We start from the raw sequence: 19470 nt of genomic DNA on the forward strand, positions 1-19470 counted from the left end.
TATGACCAGTAGCATTTCCTGTTTACATGTGTTTAATAATATCTATTATGCCCCTGAAGAGATAGAGATGCCACTGATAAATAGCTTAGGCATGTGTGACTTATTAATTTATTTAAAACATTTATATAGCCACTCATCTCATTTCAAACTCTCAGCAGCTCTCTATCAACATTTAAACATATCAAAATAATTTTGAAATCAACATCAAAATTGTTAGCACATTTATCTATTCAGACCACCTAACACTCAGAAAAGTTACTGCATTTTAAAAATAATGAGTGTTTCTCATTTTAACTCAATTTTATAAAGTATAAAAAATAAATCCTTACTTATTATATCACAGTCATTATATAGTTTTCCTTAAGCATCCATAATAGTACAAATATTATTTTTTTCTGTTTTAATCAGGAGGCCTATTGTCTGCTAGGTCTTTAATCTGATAAATCATTTGATTGAATATTTAGAGAAAGGCTGGGTGCACATCCACTATCATAGATTACTAATTACTTTATTATATTAGACTCCTTCATGGATTACCTTGTCGTGGCGAAGGGGCTTGCGTAACTCAATGAAGCTATGAGCTATGCCATGCAGGGCCACCCAAGATGGACAGGTCATAGCAGAGAGTTCTGACAAAATGTGATCCATTGGAGAAGGAAATGGCAACCCACTCCAGTATCTTTGCCATGAAAACCCATGGACAGTACCAAAAGGCAAAAAGATATGACNGAGATGACAAGACTGAACATCGACATCTTAGGAATCAGCAAACTAAAATGGACAGGAATGGGTGAATTTAACTCAGATGACCATCAGGTATACTACTGCGGGCAAGAATCCCTCAGAAGAAATGGAGTAGCCTTCATAGTCAATAAAAGAATAGGAAAAGCAATACTGGGATACAATCCCCAAAATGACAGAATGATCTGTTTGAATCCAAGGTAAACCATTCAATATCACAGTAGTTCAAGTCTATGCCCCAACCACTGGTGCCGAAGTGGATGAAATTGACCAGTTCTATGAAGCCCTACAGCACCTTATAGAATTAACACCAACAAATGATGAAGAAAACCATGATCTTGGTTTTCTTAATGTTGAGTTTCAAACCAACTTTTGCACTCTCCTTCTTCACTTGCATCAAGAGGCTCTTTAGTTCTTCTTCATTTTTTGCCATTAGAGTGGTATCATCTGCATATTTTAGGTTGTTGATATTTCTCCCGGCAATCTTAATTCCAACTTTTGATTCATCTAGCCCTGCCTTTCTCATGATGTGCTCTGCATATAAGTTAAACAGGCACGGTGACAGTATACAGCCTTGACGGACTCCTTTCCCAATTTTGAACTAATCAGTGGTTCCGTGTCCAGTTCTCACTGTTGCTTCTTGACCCGCATATAGGTTTCTCAAGAGACAAATAAGATGGTCTGGTACTCCCATCTCTTTAAGAACGTGCCACAATTTGTTGTGATCCACACAATCAAAGGCTTTAGCATAGTCAATAAAGCAGAAGTAGACGTTTTTCTGGAATTCCCTAGCTTTCTCCATGATCCAGCATATGTTGGCAATTTGATCTCTAGTTCCTCTGCCTCTTCAAAATCCTCCCTGTACTTCTGGTAGTTCTCGATCCACATACTGCTGAAATCTAGCTTGTAGGATTTTAAGCATAACTTTACTAGCATGTGAAATGAGTGCAATGGTGCGATAGTTTGAACACTCTTTGGCATTGCCTTTTTTTGGAATTCGAATGTAAACTGACCTTTTCCAATCCTGTGGCCACTGTTGAGTTTTCCAAATTTGCTGGCAAATTAAGTGTAGCACTTTTACTGCATCGTCTTTTAAGATTTTGAATAGCTCAGCTGGAATACTGTCACCTCTACTAGCTTTGTTGTTGCTCAAATTTCCTAGGGCCATTTCACTTCACATTCTAGGATGTCTGGCTCGAGATTAGTGATCACTCCATCGTGGTTATCTGGGACGGTAAGCTCATTCTTGTATCGTTCTTCTGTGTAGTTTTGCCACCTCTTCTTAATCTCTTCTGCCTCTGTTAGGTCCCTGCCATTTTGGTCCTTTATCATGCCCATCTTTGCATGAAATGTTCCCTTCTTATCTCCAATCTTCTTGAAGAGATCTCTGGTCCTCCCTATTCTATTAATTTCTTCTATTTCTTTGCACTGTTCATTTAAGAAGGCATTCTTATCTCTTCTAGCTATTCTCTGGAATTCTGCATTCAATTGGGTGTATCTCTTTCTCCCTTGCCTTTCGCTTCCCTTCTTTCCTCAGCTATTTGCAAAGCTTCCTCAGACAGCCATTTTGCTTTCTTGCATTTCTTTTTCTTTGGGATGGTTTTAGTTGCTACCTCTTGTACAATGTTGCAAACCTCCGTCCATAGTTCTTCAGGCACTCTGTCATCAGATCTAATTCCTTAAATCTATTTGTCACCTCTACTGTATATACATCAGAGATATGATTTAGTTCATACCCGAGTGGCCTAGTGCTTTTCTCTCTTCAATTTAAGCCTAAATTTTGCAATGAGAAGCTCATGATCTGAGCCACAGTCAGCTCCTGGTCTTGTTTTTACTGACTATATAGAGCTTCTCCATCTTTGGCTGCAGAGCACATAGTCAATCTGATTTATGTGTTGACCGTCTGGTCATGTCCATGTCTAGAGCCGTCTCTTGGGTTGTTGGAAAAGAGTGTTTGCTATGTATTCTCTTGACAAAATTCTATCAGCCTGTGCCCTGCTTCATTTTGTACTCCAAGGCCAAACTTGCCTGTTATTCCAGTTATCTTTTGGCTTCATTTGTTGGTGTTAATTCTATTAGGTGCTGTAGGGCTTCATAAACCGGTCAATTTCATCCTCTTCAGCACCAATGGTTGGGGCATAGACTTGGTCTACTGTGATATTGAATGGTTTGACTTGGATTCGAACTGAGATCATTCTGTCATTTTGGGGGTTGTATCCCAGTATTGCTTTTCCTACTCTTTTATTGACTATGAAGGCTATTCCATTTCTTCTGAGGGATTCTTGCCCGCAGTAGTATACCTGATGGTCATCTGAGTTAAATTCACCCATTCCTGTCCATTTTAGTTTGCTGATTCCTAAGATGTCGATGTTCAGTCTTGTCATCTCTTGTTTGACCATGTCTAGCTTGCCTTGATTCATGGATCTTACATTCCCGGTTCCTATGGAGAAAGGATCTTTACAGCATCGGACTTTCCTTTCACCACCAGATGCATCCATAGCTGAGCGTCCTTTCGACTTTGGCCCAGTCGCTTCACTCTTTCTGGCGCTACTAGTACTAGCCCTCTGCTCTTCCACAATAGCATATTGGATACCTTCCGACCTGAGGGGCTCATCTTCCAGCGTCATATCTTTTTGCCTTTTGGTACTGTCCATGGGGTTTTCATGGCAAAGATACTGGAGTGGGTTGCCATTTCCTTCTCCAGTGGATCACATTTTGTCAGAACTCTCTGCTATGACCTGTCCGTCTTGGGTGGCCCTGCATGGCATAACTCATAGCTTCATTGAGTTACGCAAGCCCCTTCACGACAAGGCAGTAATCCACGAAGGAGAAACAACATTGTAGGAGGGCTTAATAATCTTTCTTTTATGCTCCATCAGCTGGAAGTAGAAAGGTTCCTATATTATTATATGCTGATGATGTAGTACTTATATCAACAATATTAGCTGGAATGAGAAGACTCTGTTATAGAATTTGGCATTTGTTCCAGGAAAGAATATCTACAAATAAAGTATTTGAAAATAGTATTTGCTAGAAGGTCATAGCCATAGAGATGGATCCTAGCTTACTTGGATGGAAGTTATAAAGGATTATACCAATCATAGACTGCTTATGCATTTTTAATAATTCATGGAGGAAGATCTGATCCATTACTTATTACATTGCAAATTATATCAGGAATCCAGAGTTAGATTTATTATGCCGTTCCTAACCAACTGAATAAAGTTTAATAAGTTTAAATAACATGAATAAGTTTAGCATTAAAGAAAATCTATTTTGTGCTGATTGATGTAGACAAGCATGTATCAAAACAAGTTGCATTGTTTAATAGCTGCAAGAAAGATACAAATGCAGATGTTTATAGGCTGTTATTTGGGGGGGAATTAAATTGAACCTATATGGACTGTTGTAATTTTAATGCATTTTACTAAAACCTATGGCTGCAAGTAAATGTACTACTACTACTAATATATATGTGTAAATAATTATGATCAATAATTATGATCAAAATGTATTCATGTTGCAGCAGTTTGGCAATTGAGTTTATGCATGTAATTATGGTATATACTGTCACATAAATTTCCCATAAGGTCTAATGCATCTGTAGAAATTTGCAAATGTGATTTTACTTTTATTTAACTTTTTAAAAATATCTCAGAATAATTATCCTAAGAAAAATGTCTTTGTAGATGTACATATATCAAATTGTTTATTGCAAATAAGCATTCCTATACAGATAGTCCTAGACTCGTGACTACAGCCGAGCCTAAAGTTTCTGTTGTTAAGCAGATGACACCAAGCTGGCAGGAATAGCCAACACTCCAGAAGACAGGCTTAAGATACAGGAGGACCTGGACAGGCTTGAACACTGGGCGCTATCTAACAAAATGAAATTCAATGGTGAAAAAAGTAAGGTTCTACATTTAGGCAAGAAAAACCAAATGTACAGGTATAGTATAGGGGGTACCTTGCTAAATAGAAGTAACTGTGAGAGGGATCTTGAAGTCCTAGTGGACAATCATTTAAATATGAGCCAGCAGTGTGCTGCAGCTGCCAAAAAAGCCAACACAGTGCTAGGCTGCATTAACAGAGGAATAGAATCAAGATCACGTGAAGTATTAATACCACTTTACAATGCCTTAGTAAAGCCACACTTGGAATACTGCATCCAGTTTTGGTCACCACGATGTAAAAAAGATGCTGAGACTCTAGAAAGAGTACAGAGAAGAACAACAAAGATGATTAGGGGACTGGAGGCTAAAATATATAAGGAACGGTTGCTGGAATTGGGTATGTCTAGTTTAACGAAGAGAAGGACGAGGGGGGACATGATAGCAGTGTTCCAATATCTCAGGGGCTGCCACAAAGAAGAGAGAGTTGAGCTATTCTCCAAGGCGCCTGAAGGCAGGACAAGAAGCAACAGATGGAAACTGATCAAGGAGAGAAGCAACTTAGAACTAAGGAGAAACTTCCTGAGAGTTAGAACAATTAACCCAGCGGTTCTCAACCTATGGGTCGCGACCCCATTTGGGGTCGATCGACCATCTCACGGGGGTCGCCAAGCAAGGCTGTCCGCCATTTTTTCCCCTTTTCCGGCGGGTGCCTTACCTCCCTTGAGCTGGGCCAGCTGGTGGTCGGCCTGCTCCGTCTCTGCCACTTGCCAGCTACGCCTCGGCCGGCACAGGGGGCGTAACCACGCATGCGCGGCGCTCCCGGGCAGGGAAAGTCCTTGACTTACAACCGGTTGGGTAGTCCTCGACTTACGACCTGTTTAGTCCTCGACTTATGACCGGTTTAGTCCTCGACTTACGACCAGTTTAGTCCTCGACTTACGACCAGTTGGGGTTGCGGCATTAAAAAGGTTGAGAACCACTGAATTAACCAATGGAACAACCTATCTCCAGAAGCGGTGAATGCTCCAACACTGGAAGTTTTAAGAAGAGACTGGACAGCCATTTGTCTGAAATAATGTAGGGTTCCTGCCTGAGCAGGGGGTTGGACTCGATGACCTCCAAGGTCCCTTCCAACTTTTTTATTATTATTATTATTATTATTATTATTATTATTATTATTATTATTATTATTATTAATTATTATTATTAAGATAGTTGTTAAGTGAGTTCTGCTCCATTTTATGACCTTTCTTGCCACCAGTTAAGTGAATCACTGCAGTTGTTAAATTAGTAACACAATTGTTAAATGAATCTGCGTTCCTCATGGACTTTGCTTGTAAAAGACGATCACACTGCAACCGTCGTAAATATATGCCAGTTCAAAGTCTGCAAATTTTGATCACGTGATCATGGGGATGCTGATCAATGATGGTAAGTGTGAAAAATGGTCACAAGTCACTTTTTTCAGTGCTCTTGTAACTTTGGACTGTCGCTAAACGAATGGTTGTAAGTCAAGGACTACATGTAAATAGTTAAAATTACCAATGAACTTTGGTAGAAAGATGTTTTTGTTGCAGAAATTAGTATTACCTCAAGATTCATGTGTGTATGCAAAGGGCTCTTCATGTTAATTAATTAAAAGTATTTCAAGCAGGATTGGTGAATAAAGAAAACGGTTATGGGAAGAAGTTGTATTTTTTATTATTCCAAATATGGCTTTCATATGATCACAGAGGTTTAATTTTCCCGATTTTCAGCTTTGTCACTGGACATAGATACCGACTTTTATTCTTCATAGAAACATAGAGTTGAAAGGATCCTAAAAGGTCATTTATTCTGAGCTTCTGCTTAGCATAGGATCCACACTTTGTCAAATGCCTTACTGAAGTCCAAGTAAATTATATCCACAGCATTCCTCTGGTCCACTAATTTTGTCACTTGGTCAAAGAATGCAATAAGATTTGTCTGGCATGATCTGTTTTTGACAAACCTGTGTTGGCTTTTAGTAATGACTTTGTTTGCCTCTAGGTGTTCGGTGATTCGTTGTTTGATTATCTTTTCCAGAATCTTCCCAGGTATTGAGGTAAGGCTGATAGGTCTGTAATTTCCTGGGTCCTTTTTTTCCCCTTTTTTGAAGATGGGAACTACATCAGCTCTTTTCCAGTCCTCTGGTAGTTCCCCAGTGCTCCAGGATCTTTGAAAAATATAGTTCAGTGGTTCTGAGATCACATCTGCCAGTTCCTTAAGAACCTTGGGGTGTAATCCATCTGGTCCTGGTGATTTGAACTTGTCTAGGCTGGACAGGTGTTCACTTACCATTTTCTTGCCTATCTTAACTTGTATTTCTATTTTGTTTTTTATGGCACTATTTTTGATAGGTTGGTCTGTTTTTTCCCTTTGTGTAAAGACAGATGCGAAAAACGAGTTAAATAGTTCTGCTTTCTCCCTGTTGCTTGTCACCTTCTTGCCACTTTCACCCACTAATGGACCAATTGTTTCCTTTACTTTTTTCTTGTTTTTTACATGTTGAAAGAAGCTTTTTTTTGTTATTTTTGACTTTGGTTGCAAGCCTTAGTTCATTTTGAGCCTTAGCTTTCCTCACTTCGTCTTTGCAGGCTCGGGCTTTTTGCTGATATTCTAACTTAGTTATGTGTCCCTCTTTCCACTTTCTATACTTGTCCTTTTTATCTTTCAATTGATCAGAGAGCTCTTTATGCAGCCATGCTGGTTTCTTTTGAGAGCTGTTATTTTTCCTCTTTGTTGGAATTGTGCTAGACTGGGCCTTTATTATCTCACTTTTCAAAATTTCCCAAGCCTCTTGAGTTGTTTTCCCCTGGAGGATTCTCATCCATGGAATCCTTCCCAAACCCTCTCTAAGTTTATTGAAATTAGCTCTCTTGAAGTCCAAGACTCTAGTTTGACTGTGTTCTATTGCTTGTGCTTCCATAATCTTGAATTCCAATATTGCATGATCACTTCCTCCCAAGGTTCCTATTGCTTCAACACCTTCTATCATTTCATCTCTGAAGTCCACGAGTCATAAAAGAGCCAAGGTTGCCTACCCCTGGGCTAACTTGATTCTTCTCTGATTAACAATGGAGTCTGACTTCAATTCTCCTTTTTTCCAGCATGCTAAAACCGTGAATTCATTTTAAGAATTATATTCTTCTTTCACCTGAGATTTTGAACCTGGTGCATGGTACATGTATTCACACGTCCATGTGATGGATAGTGTTTTGATTGCATATGCCTTTTGATTCCAATTTCCCTGTGCAGATCTCCACAGACAACAGGAAATGGGCAGGACCAGAGCAATATCAGAGTGAGGAGTCAACCCTGACCTTTTTGGTGATTAAATGGACAGATCTATACTGTTTTCTTTGCAACATTTTTAGAGACGGCTTGCCAGTATCTTCTTCGTTGGATTGAAAGAGGTGTCTGGCCCAAAGTTACCTAAATGGCTTCATGCTTAATTAAGAACAAAAACTCAGGTTTTCTCATACTTAGTCTAGTATCTTAAATCTTTGATGCCTCTGAAAACTAACATGGATCAGATAACATTTGGCCCATAGTACAACTGATTGTTTTAAATAAGCTTAGAGAAGGTCAAACATGCACCTATATCATTGGATGCTACAAAAGCTTTTAAAATATCACTATTGTGAATAAATGTAACATCTGGAGGAAATAAAATTCTACATAAATCCTGGCCAGCAGTTACATTAATATATTAGCTGATTTTCCAGATAAACATTTTTTAATCCAAGAAGCCTCTTCTTATTAAATACTGGTATTCAGAAAGACTTTCTCCTCACATCTTAAGACTTGCTTGCTTATGTGTTTATTTATTTATTTATTTGATAGATATGTCTGCCCGTCTCATCATAGCAACCCTGGATGGCTAACAGCACCTAACATTTCTCCATGAGTGACTTAAAATATCCTCAGTTATTACCTGCCCACCAATGAAACTACACAAAACCTCTCTCCATTACTGTAATTCTAGCACACAATGACTTGTTGACCATAAAGAAAAAGAGGAGAAAAAGCACTACTTCATGAGTCAGGAAAAGGATACTTTGATATTCCAGCAAAGATCTCATCTTACCTCTTTACTGTAATTCAGTCTTGATGCCAAAGCAAAGGTAGCCCAATGCTTCCTTGACTTCAGAGGTGGTACCGTAATCTGAGGCTGCCAGTGAGTGAGATGCCTTCAACTGAGGAAGTGCAGATATTTATAATGAACCACTTCAAGACGCATATCTGTTTACGCAACATTTGCATTTTGAATCTGCAACAATTTGACTAAATTGCATTATGAAACAGCATGCTGGGCAAGCTGGAAGTTTGTAATTATATAAACTAAATATTATAGATTCCTACATGCACTGTATATTTAATCTGGTATTATGAAGTTTAGTACATATGCAGTAGATGGCACCAAAACCAGAACATCAAAAGCAGGTCCTTTTTTTAAAAAATTGAAAATGCTTGGGTATAGTGCCAGGATCTCCTGAGACTGTAACCATCTTGTTTGTTTGTTTGTTCTTATCTCAGTCAGTGATTCTGGGTGGCTTACAGTTCAGAAAATACATTACGGTTAAAAATTTAAAAAATATATTAAAACAACAAAAATGGTAAAATAGTAAAAACATGAAAAGCTTCCAAATTCAACATACACAAGAGCAAATATTTGGCAAGGAATTGGGGCCCTTAACACATTCAGTGCTCCAAGCACGGGAACATAACCAGAAAGAGTATATAATAATTTATTTGCTTATATTTGCTTTACAGATTTAGCAAAGTACGTTTATCAAAATTTCAAATACAAGAGCCAAACCTAAGGGGGGGGGGAGAGAAACAAATGGTTTATGTGGCAACAATTCTGTTTGTACTTTCGCTTGTCAACTCAGTAGCAAAAGGACCTTAATATAGTTCAAGAATTTCTTACTGTGCACCTTAGCAAGAATCATTGACTCTAATGGTCCTCCTTTTTAACAAGCACATGGACTCTTATTATTATAGTCATTGAAACAGGAGGTACATTCTGTTCCTGTTTCATCACTTAAATTTTCTTAATAATGCATGGAGATGAGTTGTCTAATAGGAAAATATCCCTACCAAGACAATCTGGAGACACGTAGGCAAAAGTGTCCAGAGTGTCAGAAGGGAAAAATATCAACAGAAAAAATAGGAAATATAAACTGATATACCTTAACAATTGTGTTGAGATTGCAAACACCTCTTCATGGACATTTGTCTACAACCCCTACTAACTAAAGTCCCCTGGCAAGGGTCTAGTATGTTCATTCGTGTTTTAACTCACTATTATTTTTTATTTCTTTTTTTTTCCCCACTAGAATCCTAAAACATTTACTGGACAATGAGTTTATGGGCTTGGGGTTTTTAAAATTGATTTTTGCATTACAAGAAACTGAATTTGTACTTTTCCTATTAAAAATAAAAAAGTAGTGTTCATTTTCAAATCTTTTTTTGTAAATTTATATCTTTATATTTCTTTATTTGAAGGTTCTGAATAATTCTGTGTTTAAATTGTCAGTAGGCTGGCTTTGAAGATCCAAGGACAGAAATTGCCTGTCTGTATTCAGACAGGAACTTTCTGGCATCCAGACAGTAATTCCTAGTCTTGATTTCCTGCCCAGATATTGATTAGATAGAACCAGGCAACTATATACCCATTGTGACAGATTTTTTTCAAATATTGCAGATATATAAAATATGCATAGCAGCGATTTGCAAACGTTCAAACATTATACAGCATCAAACTATAGAAATCATCTTTTGTTTAACGGCGTGAAAATTACCTAAACTTCCAAATAATATTTAATAGGCTGCTTTGCCAGTTAAGAATTGCTGTGGAGCAGTGCTTTTTTTGTAAAAAAAAAAAAAAAAAGATGCCGGAACTCACACATGTCATACAACTCGCCTTTCCTACTCTACAAGGTTTACCTTTGTAATTGGAAAAAAAACCCTCAATTTTAAATTATAAGAAGGCATTTTATTAATCTTTTGGGTCATTTACCACTGGCATACCCATTTAGTTTAATGAGTGGAAATGTCAGATTTCTACGTGCAATGAAATTGGCCCAATAAAACAAAATTTGGTTGCTTGCTTAGAGATACATGCTGTACAGGTAGTCCTCAACTTACAGAAGTTCATTTAGTGAACATTCAAAGTTACAATGGCACTGAAAAAAATCACACGAGCATAGGGATGCCGCAATGGTTGTGTGAAAAAAGTGACATGACCATTTTTCACACAACCACTGCAGCATCCCCTATGCTCATGTGATCAAAATTCAGATACTTGGCACTGATGGCTGCAGTGTCCTGGGATCACGTGATCACCTTTTGTGACCTTCTGACAAGCAAAGTGTCATGGTTCCGACAGATGAAACTCTTCAAAAGAACTTCAAGGCATTGTTTACCTCAAAGAATCTTTTATTTGAGTAGCATAACATTGGCACTGCAAAATCGAAGCCAAAAACTGAATTCCCCTCCCTTGAGCTCATAGTATCAAAACACAATTCCCTCCTCCAATTAATATCATAAATCACATTCCCCAATTAGCTTGAAGAGCGGGCTTCCTCTCCAGTTCTCCAGCCCGCCAATTCCTTATCAGCTCTGGTTACAATAACCCTGTTTCTCACACTAGGTTTGGTGTTGTTATGTCTAGCTGAACTCTCGTTCACATCTCCCCTCCCAGCATCATCTAACTCTAAAAGCAAAAGGTAAAAGATGGCTACATTTCCATTTGTTGTCAATGCAAAAACATACGATGTTAGCAATGTTGACACAAAATCAATGGGGAAGCCAGATTCACTTAACAGCCATGTTATTAACTGCAGTGATTCACTCAACAACTGGGGCAAGGTTGTAAAATGGGGCAAAATTCACTTAACAACTGTCTTTGCTTAGCATCAGAAATTTTGGACTCAATTGTGGTCGTAAGTCAAGAACTACCCATATTAATAATAGATGTAGAATACTGCTATAAATTCTGATCAATAAAGATGATTGTATTTGAGAAGATGATGTCATTACAACTGTTAAATAATAAAAATGTGTAACTATAATTCTGATCAACTTGCATTTTAGAAACATCTGAATAAAATATGCAACCAAATTTTTTTAAAAAATTGTCAGAGCCAGGACCACGGTGACTGGTTTTCTCTTTTAATATCCCTCTTTTCTGGAAAGGTTCTCCTCTTGAGATTAGCTTGATCCCAATTCTGCAAGGTTTTTTGGAAAGCTATTAAGGTCTCTAGCTATAGTAGGAGTGATTTGTCTCTGATCTCTCTGCCATGAGAAGGACTGTGATTAATGTTCTGTGCTTTGATGCTGTCAGAGATTATGCCCTTGCCTTATTTTGTTTTTGTTTTAATCTTGTTATTGGGTATAGAGGGTAAGCTGCTCAGGGATGAATGGAACTGGAACATCCTATATGTCTTAGTAAGTAAGAAAATGAAATTCAGATTGGTAGAATAATTCAGAAATAGAGAAATATCTAGTCATCAGCCAAACAGGTGTTAATACTTTATACCAGAAGACCCAGCATGCCATTTACTGCCTAATCAGAAATACAAACAAATCCACATTCTTCAATGGGAGTCCCAAACAGCTGCTATGAGTTCCTTCCATGTGTTCCAAGTTTTGAGCTGTTCTCTCTTACCTTTAGCAGCTCCACTAAATGCAACAGGTGCATTTGACGTGGAAATTAGAACCGAGATTAGGGCTAAACTGAAATTGAGAGATCAGGACAAATTAACACAACAGTCCCAAACAAAAGTCAAGAACTAAGATACTGCATAATGAAAGCATAATTTATTATCAATATATAATATGCTGACATAAATGGGTAATACCCTTCAATATTACTACTGAACTTCATCCCTGAGTGAATATAATGGTACATTTTAAGCACATTTGTCCTTTATAAAATAATTAAATTGAAAATTCATGTACCTGCTTATTGGAGTAGATTAATTTGGAGGAAGATGACTTTGTGGTGTTACTGTATATAGAAGTATGTTATATTGGCTCTGAAGAAAATACACTTTCTCATCTGAGAACCACTTTGCTACCGGCATCTAAAATTTCATCTACCAATTACAAAATAATCCCCATTTCAAAATTTTATCCATCTCCTTATATTATAGCATGCCATTAAAAATTAATATATGTTGCTTGCTTGTTATATGAGTCGTAGTTTCAGCTGGCACAGAATTGACAAAGGAGTGCAAGCAGGCACTTTGTGATAGCCTTGCATACATGGAACAACCATGTATTAACTATGGCTGTAATCCTGTCAGAAATAATCCCCTCTGAAGCCAGTAGATTTTATTTCTGAGCTAGGACGAATTGGATTGCAATGTGAAGTATTTTCAGTTCAATGCACAATGAAAACTCCCTTCTGAGAGATATTACCCTTAATTTTTTGTTGTTAACCCTAAGGGGTATTTACCTGAAAAGTGAATTTTTTAACTGGGAAAAAGGATTGGTACAGCTTGTGCAGTTTGAGGAATGAGGTATTTATCATTCTAGTTCTTAAAGCTAATTCTTTACTTTTGAGGAGTAACACCCTAGGAAATGTACGTAAGTGCAGTGCAATTACTGTAATAGTTTCACCTAGCTAGGTGACACAGCACCGGACTGTGTGATTTAAAAAGGCTAAGCAGGCCTGGTTAATATTTTGATGGAAACTACCAAGAAATCCTTAGAAAATAAAATCCTACAGGCAAGATCAAACCACTCCTATCAGCCAGAAAAGCCATAAGCGTATGCAAGTGAAGTCACCCACAGTCAATTTGAAGAATAATCGGAGATTTTAAATGCTTAGCAATGTAACCAGAACAGGTGGTTATGTGTTAAATATACATGTTTAAAAAAAGTCTGAAAAATATACATTTTATTCCATCTCTTTCGTAATAAATGCAATTGTCACAATTATTTTGGGACTCAGTTTTATAATAGAAGTTGATCAAATTTTAAATTGAACATCATAATGAAAAGTAATTGGGGAGGGTTTTGTAGAAATGGAACAAGTTACTGTAAAATAAGCTGAATTTATATTAACTTTTAAAAAAAGATTTGTTTTTCAGATTAGCAACAAAGCAATAAAACATCTTTCACCAGTAGGCAACACATCAGGTGTCATCTGCTTACCTTATTTCTAGTTCTCAAAATTAAAACATAAATTATATATGGTAGTTTTTGTTTTGCCAATTTCCCCTGAGATTTTATTTACTTTAAAAATGTTTCGGGCTGGCATATTTTCTATAGGTAAGCAATAAACTGAAGCTCTGTATGTAGGAGGAAAAAAAACCTTAAAGCATATTTAAATCGCTCACATATCCTGAATAAGAAATTTATGTCATCTATTCCTTCTTTTCTAATTCTCTAGATACTCCCTTGAAAAAGCCTACTCTTTTTCTTAATTATTGCTTTGTGGTTATTTATCAGGGATATTTCTTAAACTCTTTGGGCCTTTCCCTACTACTGAATTAACTATCCTTCTAGGCATAAAACATGCTGGTTCTATTGCCAATCTTTCTATTGCATCTCCCACTGCTACCAAATAGTCTTGTTCTGATCTGAAACTGCACCATTCATTGTGGGCAAGATGGGGCGTTGTCTTACCTGAACACCTTTTCTCAGCACGGAGATGGAGAATCCACCAATGGGTTTTCTCTGCCTGCTTGCTCTTGAGACCAAGTTAGCCAAACTTGACACACCCCCTGTTGCTAGGGGAACCCAGTCTTGACAAGAGCGAAAGTTTTTGATGATAAGGCGAGGTTGTGGCTCTCACACCCCTAATTCCGGCCTAACAGACCTTAAGGGTGGGTGTGGATTCTCCATCTCCGTGCTGAGAAAAGGCGTTCAGGTAAGACAACGCCCGTTCTCCAGCACAGGAGATGGAGAATCCACCAATGGGACATACCAAAGCCTCATTGTCCCAATGGGTGGGAAACAGATAAGGCCGGCTCGACGTCCCCGGAAACCACCTGCTGGAGGACCCTCCGACCAAAGGAGGCGTCCACGGAAGCAAAGTGGTCAATCCCATAATGCCGTACGAATGGGGAGGGCGGAGACCATGTCACAGCCCTGCAAATCTCCTCTATGGACGCCTGAGTGGTCCATGCCGCAGAGGTCGCAGCGCTACGAGTGGAGTGGGCTGTGATATGACTTGGAGCTGAGAGGGAAGAAGACTGGTACGCCTCCGCAATACAAGACCTGATCCACCTGCCTATGGTGGAAGCTGAAACCTTCTGCCCCAGGGAAGCCGGAAGGAAGGAAACAAAGAGGGCCTCAGACCTGCAAAAAGGCGCCATGCGCTTGATGTAACGCCGCAGAGCCCGTGTGTGCCACTGCCGCTCCAAGTCATGGGAAGGATTGGGACAAAAGTTAGACAAAATGACTTCCTCTGCCCTATGGAAGAGTGAGTTGACCTTGGGCACGAAGGTGGGATCACCACCCGGTCCCGGTGGAAGATACAAAGATCGCTCCTAATCAAGAGAGCAGCCAGCTCAGAAATACGTCTGGCTGACGTGATAGCTACCAGGAAGGCAACCTTGTGACGGTTGGGGCTCACCGTGAGGCTCCGCCCGGCGGCCTTAGGTGGTCAGGCAAGTTGCACCAGAATGCTCAGTTATGGGCTCAGAGGGCCTGGTAGGCAGTACTGCCAAAGTGTAGGTATTGAAGCCAGAGATCAAGGAAAAAAGGCCTTGTAGGAGTTTGATATCTGTAGCTGGAGGCACAGGCCTAATGCGAGGCCTGAAGGGAGAACAGTGTGTCACCTCTAAAATGGCGGCCGCAGCAAAACTCCGTGAAAAATTCTTTTGGATGTCTGGGGCTGTGCCGAAGAGCCAGGAGCCCTTGCCCTAAAAGGGTGAAGAATGGAACTAGTTTAACTGAGAGGGATCCACCAGGAGTGAAGAGAGGAGATCATTTAAACTTCGTTGCCTTCGGAGGCAACCAAAATGGCGGCTGTGGCCCTCAGCCTACTCCGGAGACCTCGAGGGCAAGTTTTAAACGATCAGAAGGATCGCCTCAAAAGCGTCAAGCGCTGCGCGGGGAAGGCTGACTATGGATGCCTCCTGTCAGCAGGAAAAAACGTTCTGTTTAAAATTTGAGGTTTGTTGCCTTTGGCGGCAACCAAAATGGCACCCGCAACTTTCTCCCGTCAAAAAACAGTCTCTGGAGCCTCGGAGAGCAATTTGCTAACCGCAAAGGTAAGGTTGGAAGCTGCTCAAGGGTCCTGAAGAGGGAAGGATGTTGGGGGGGGAATTTCCCCAGAGCCCTGGGGAAGGAGAACGGGGAGGATGCAGCTATTCCACACCCCCACCTCTCAAGCCTCAAATCGTCCGATTTGAGGCAGCGCTGAGTCCAGCGCTCCAGGGGAGCAGCTAGGAGAAATTCCAAGCTGAATTTACTGACCTGAATTTTGAGGAAAGTGAGGAAAGGAGAATTCACCAATGGATCTCTAACCTGCTAAATCTACTCTGAAACTTGAGAGCCAAACCTGACACATCTGCAAGAGCTTGAGACCAAGTCAAGACTGGGTTCCCCTAGCAACAGGGGGCGTGTCAAGTTTGGCTAATTTGGTCTCAAGAGCAAGCAGGCAGAAAAAACCCATTGGTGAATTCTCCATCTCCTGTGCTGGAGAATTTTGGTTTTCCTCTTCTGGCTTTGCTCCCCCTTTAGTATTATACTAATCATGCAGGATTATTTCCATTAGAGCACAGCAGCATGAACAGGGTGGATCTGTTTGAACGATTCTGCTTGAGGTCTAGACTGATATGTCTGCCCTTTCTCTCACTTCCCATTTGGCCATGTTCAAAGGTAAAACTGAAATAAGGAAAGAAACCAGGACAGAAATAGCCCAAGAGGTAGGAGGTAGATAAACCTTACCATGAATGTACAACCATCCAGGTTGTGTGGAAGAGAACAGGAAATGAGTAGCTGCTGGGCAACCACTTTTCTTATTTGTGGTATGAAAGTGGGGAGGGAGTGACAATATGATATCCATGGGGGGAAAAGGACAAAGGCTAATTTAGCATCTCTCATTTTGTAAACTCTGCAGAGCTCCTACATCTAAAAAAATCAGATTCTCTTTAATGCTACTTCAGAATACAATAATATGACATTGTGCAAAGCCCCTTACTTTCCCCAGATAAAATAGCAGAGATCTGTTCTCTCTCTACCTTGTTGGAAGCTTGGAAAGAAGTTGTTTTCAAAAAACAGAGAGGGGAAAAACAATATGAAAAGAATTCTAAACAGAACTGCTGATAGGAAGTGCAAATCCTCAGAGAGCATTTGCTGCATCAGAGGCTAGCAAGTGACTAGAGAGGCCCCACTCGTAATTCTTAATGCTCTGAAAAAGGGCCCCTGATCACCCCCACAACAGGTTATTTGACTTCACCTCTCAAAATAAGAAAGTAGCACAGGTTTTATATACCTTGAAACAAAGGGAGATAGTATTGGCTTAAAGGGGAAAACTACTTTTGTATGAATACACTTTGTGACAACTTAAGACTGCTTCTTCACCCGTGGGCTGGGGCAAGATGAGGATTCGCTCCTGCACCCCAGGGAGAAGACTGGTATTTAGGACATGCTACTGCAGTGCTGCTGTAAACTGTAAATTTGAGGACATGGCCCCTCTATTTCAAGTTTAATCCTATTACTTTTTACTTTTGGGAGGGTAATTGTTAAAATTGTAGAAGAATAATCTTTCCCATATATTAACATTGTTCATACAGATGCCTTGCATTTCTTAAGTCTCTTAAAACAAATGTGATCTTCAGTTTGATCTTCCCTTTTCTTAAATTTATATAATATACCACGTCAACCTATTTATTGATACCAACAGCAATTTGGCTTAAGTCCTTTTTCTCTGCAGAGATGGTGATGTGGTTTTCTGTAAAGCTTCAGCTCTTTTCTTTTCTTCTTCAGCCTTCTTCCTTTGTTCCTTCAGCTCCTTATATCTCCATTTGGGAATCTCCAAGTAGGTCCCATCACTGGCATTACTTTTCCGTCGCACTTTCTCTGGCTGGAATGTAGGCCGAGGTGCCTTACTTATACGGACTCTGGGGATGACAAGCCCAGGTCGAACACTGCTTCTTCTTAACAAGTGCAGTGGTAAGAGACTGGCTTTCCTTGGAACCACAACCTTGACCTGGGGCACGTTAAAATGCTGCAGGCTGGCTCTCCTTTCCTTCTTTTTGGACAGTAGAGTAATTCTGGAATTCTGAAACAACTTCCTATAGCTGTTAAAATGTTCCCTGTTCTCCAAAATTTGAAGTTCTTTAGCTCTTTGTTTCCTAAGAATTTCTTGCACAGCTGGCCTACGTTTTCCTACAGCAGGAGGACTTTCAGGGCACACAGTCCTACAAGCTATGGCAACAAAGGAGCTTCTTAAACTTGTTGTTGTTCTAACCATGTGATCCAGGACCCCATCTTCTTCAGGACCATGGACAGTTCTGAAATTGACAATGGATCTCAAAGTTGCTGAGATCTTCTGCAAGCAAGTTTTTGAATCTGTAGCCTTGGCAAGAAGTTCCTTCAACTTTGGCCATTCAAGCAAATATTGATCACAAAATTGCTCAGCGCATGGCTTATCCATAAGTCTCTGTATTAGATATGCAGATTCTATTCTTCCTGTGAAACATGCCCATTCTAGAGGTGTGAATCCACGACCTGGATCTGTTGCATTAATATTTGCTCCTTTAAAGAAATGAGAGGGGGGGGGGAAAGAGAAAGAAATTAAGGTCATGCTGTATGTGTTCTGAACTGAGAAGTTGTAAAAGTTGTAGTTCTTGATTGCTATTCTTAGCTATCATGGTTGACAGTCCAGTAGTAAGGTTCTGAGCTATGCTAAATTGTTCAGAGGTTTGAAGTACAATGGTACCTAATGTTCTGCATAATATTGCATTAATACTGTAGTCCTCCAAGAATCAGTATAATCAAAGTAGAATGAAACAATCACTGATTAAAATTAATTTCCTTAAATAAGGAATTCAAATTACATTGACTACCTCATCTGCATATACCAACCATTCTCTTACACACAAAAACATACAAGTCCATACATGCACTAATACAGAAATAGAAATTCTGTGCATTAAAAAAAGTTAAATCTATCAAGAAAACAACATCTCCTAATCAATGGATAATTCCAGGCTGACCTGAAAAGGGATTCATGCTTTCCACTAGCAGTTCCTGCAGTCGTTGCTCACTTTTTTTTTTTTTTTTTTTAAGAAAATTTTATTAATTTTTATAATTAAACAATAAGTAATATGATGCATTTATAACACATACACAAAAAAAAACAATCCAATTCAATACATTATCAGAAACACTCAGCAGTTCCCGACCTGCCTCCGCCCTCATCCACTTGCCTTTCCTTCCTACCTCTAACCCACAACCTCTCCTCCTTCCTCCTTCCCCTTTCTACATCCCCCCTCTTCCTGACCACCTCATCGAGTGCAAGCCGGGATACCAACCGAGCGCTTCCTCTTATCAATACAATTATAACATATGAATACATCAATTTTTATTTTAATACTCCTAACCCCCTTCCCCCCCTGAGCTTCCCGGAATCAAATACAGGACTAAAATAAATCATTCCAAATCTAACTTACAATTTAGCTAAACAAATATAATACTAACAGTATATACCTACTTTAACTCTAATAAGGCAATTAAATTAATTAAAATTAATTAAAAACCAATACATCTACTCAAAAACTATATATCATTTAATCACTCCATACATCTAATATAATCTATCCACCTTCAACATTTAAGCTTACATATT

General features: G+C 39.2%; 1 protein-coding gene across 1 annotated transcript in view; it reads right to left on the reverse strand.

Moving 5' to 3' along the window:
- Positions 1–17532: 17532 nt before the first annotated feature.
- The window catches only part of ANKRD33B (ankyrin repeat domain 33B), a 29779-nt gene continuing 27841 nt past the window's right edge, over positions 17533–19470 (reverse strand). Inside the window, exon 3 of the mRNA XM_015823907.2 lies at positions 17533–18377. Within this exon, the coding sequence (XP_015679393.2) occupies positions 17533–18377 (845 nt within the window). The remainder of the gene's footprint in view (positions 18378–19470) is intronic.

This window comes from Protobothrops mucrosquamatus, unplaced genomic scaffold, assembly GCF_001527695.2.
Source record: "Protobothrops mucrosquamatus isolate PMUCROS unplaced genomic scaffold, P.Mucros_1.0 scaffold2042, whole genome shotgun sequence".
Classification (NCBI taxonomy): domain Eukaryota; kingdom Metazoa; phylum Chordata; class Lepidosauria; order Squamata; family Viperidae; genus Protobothrops; species Protobothrops mucrosquamatus.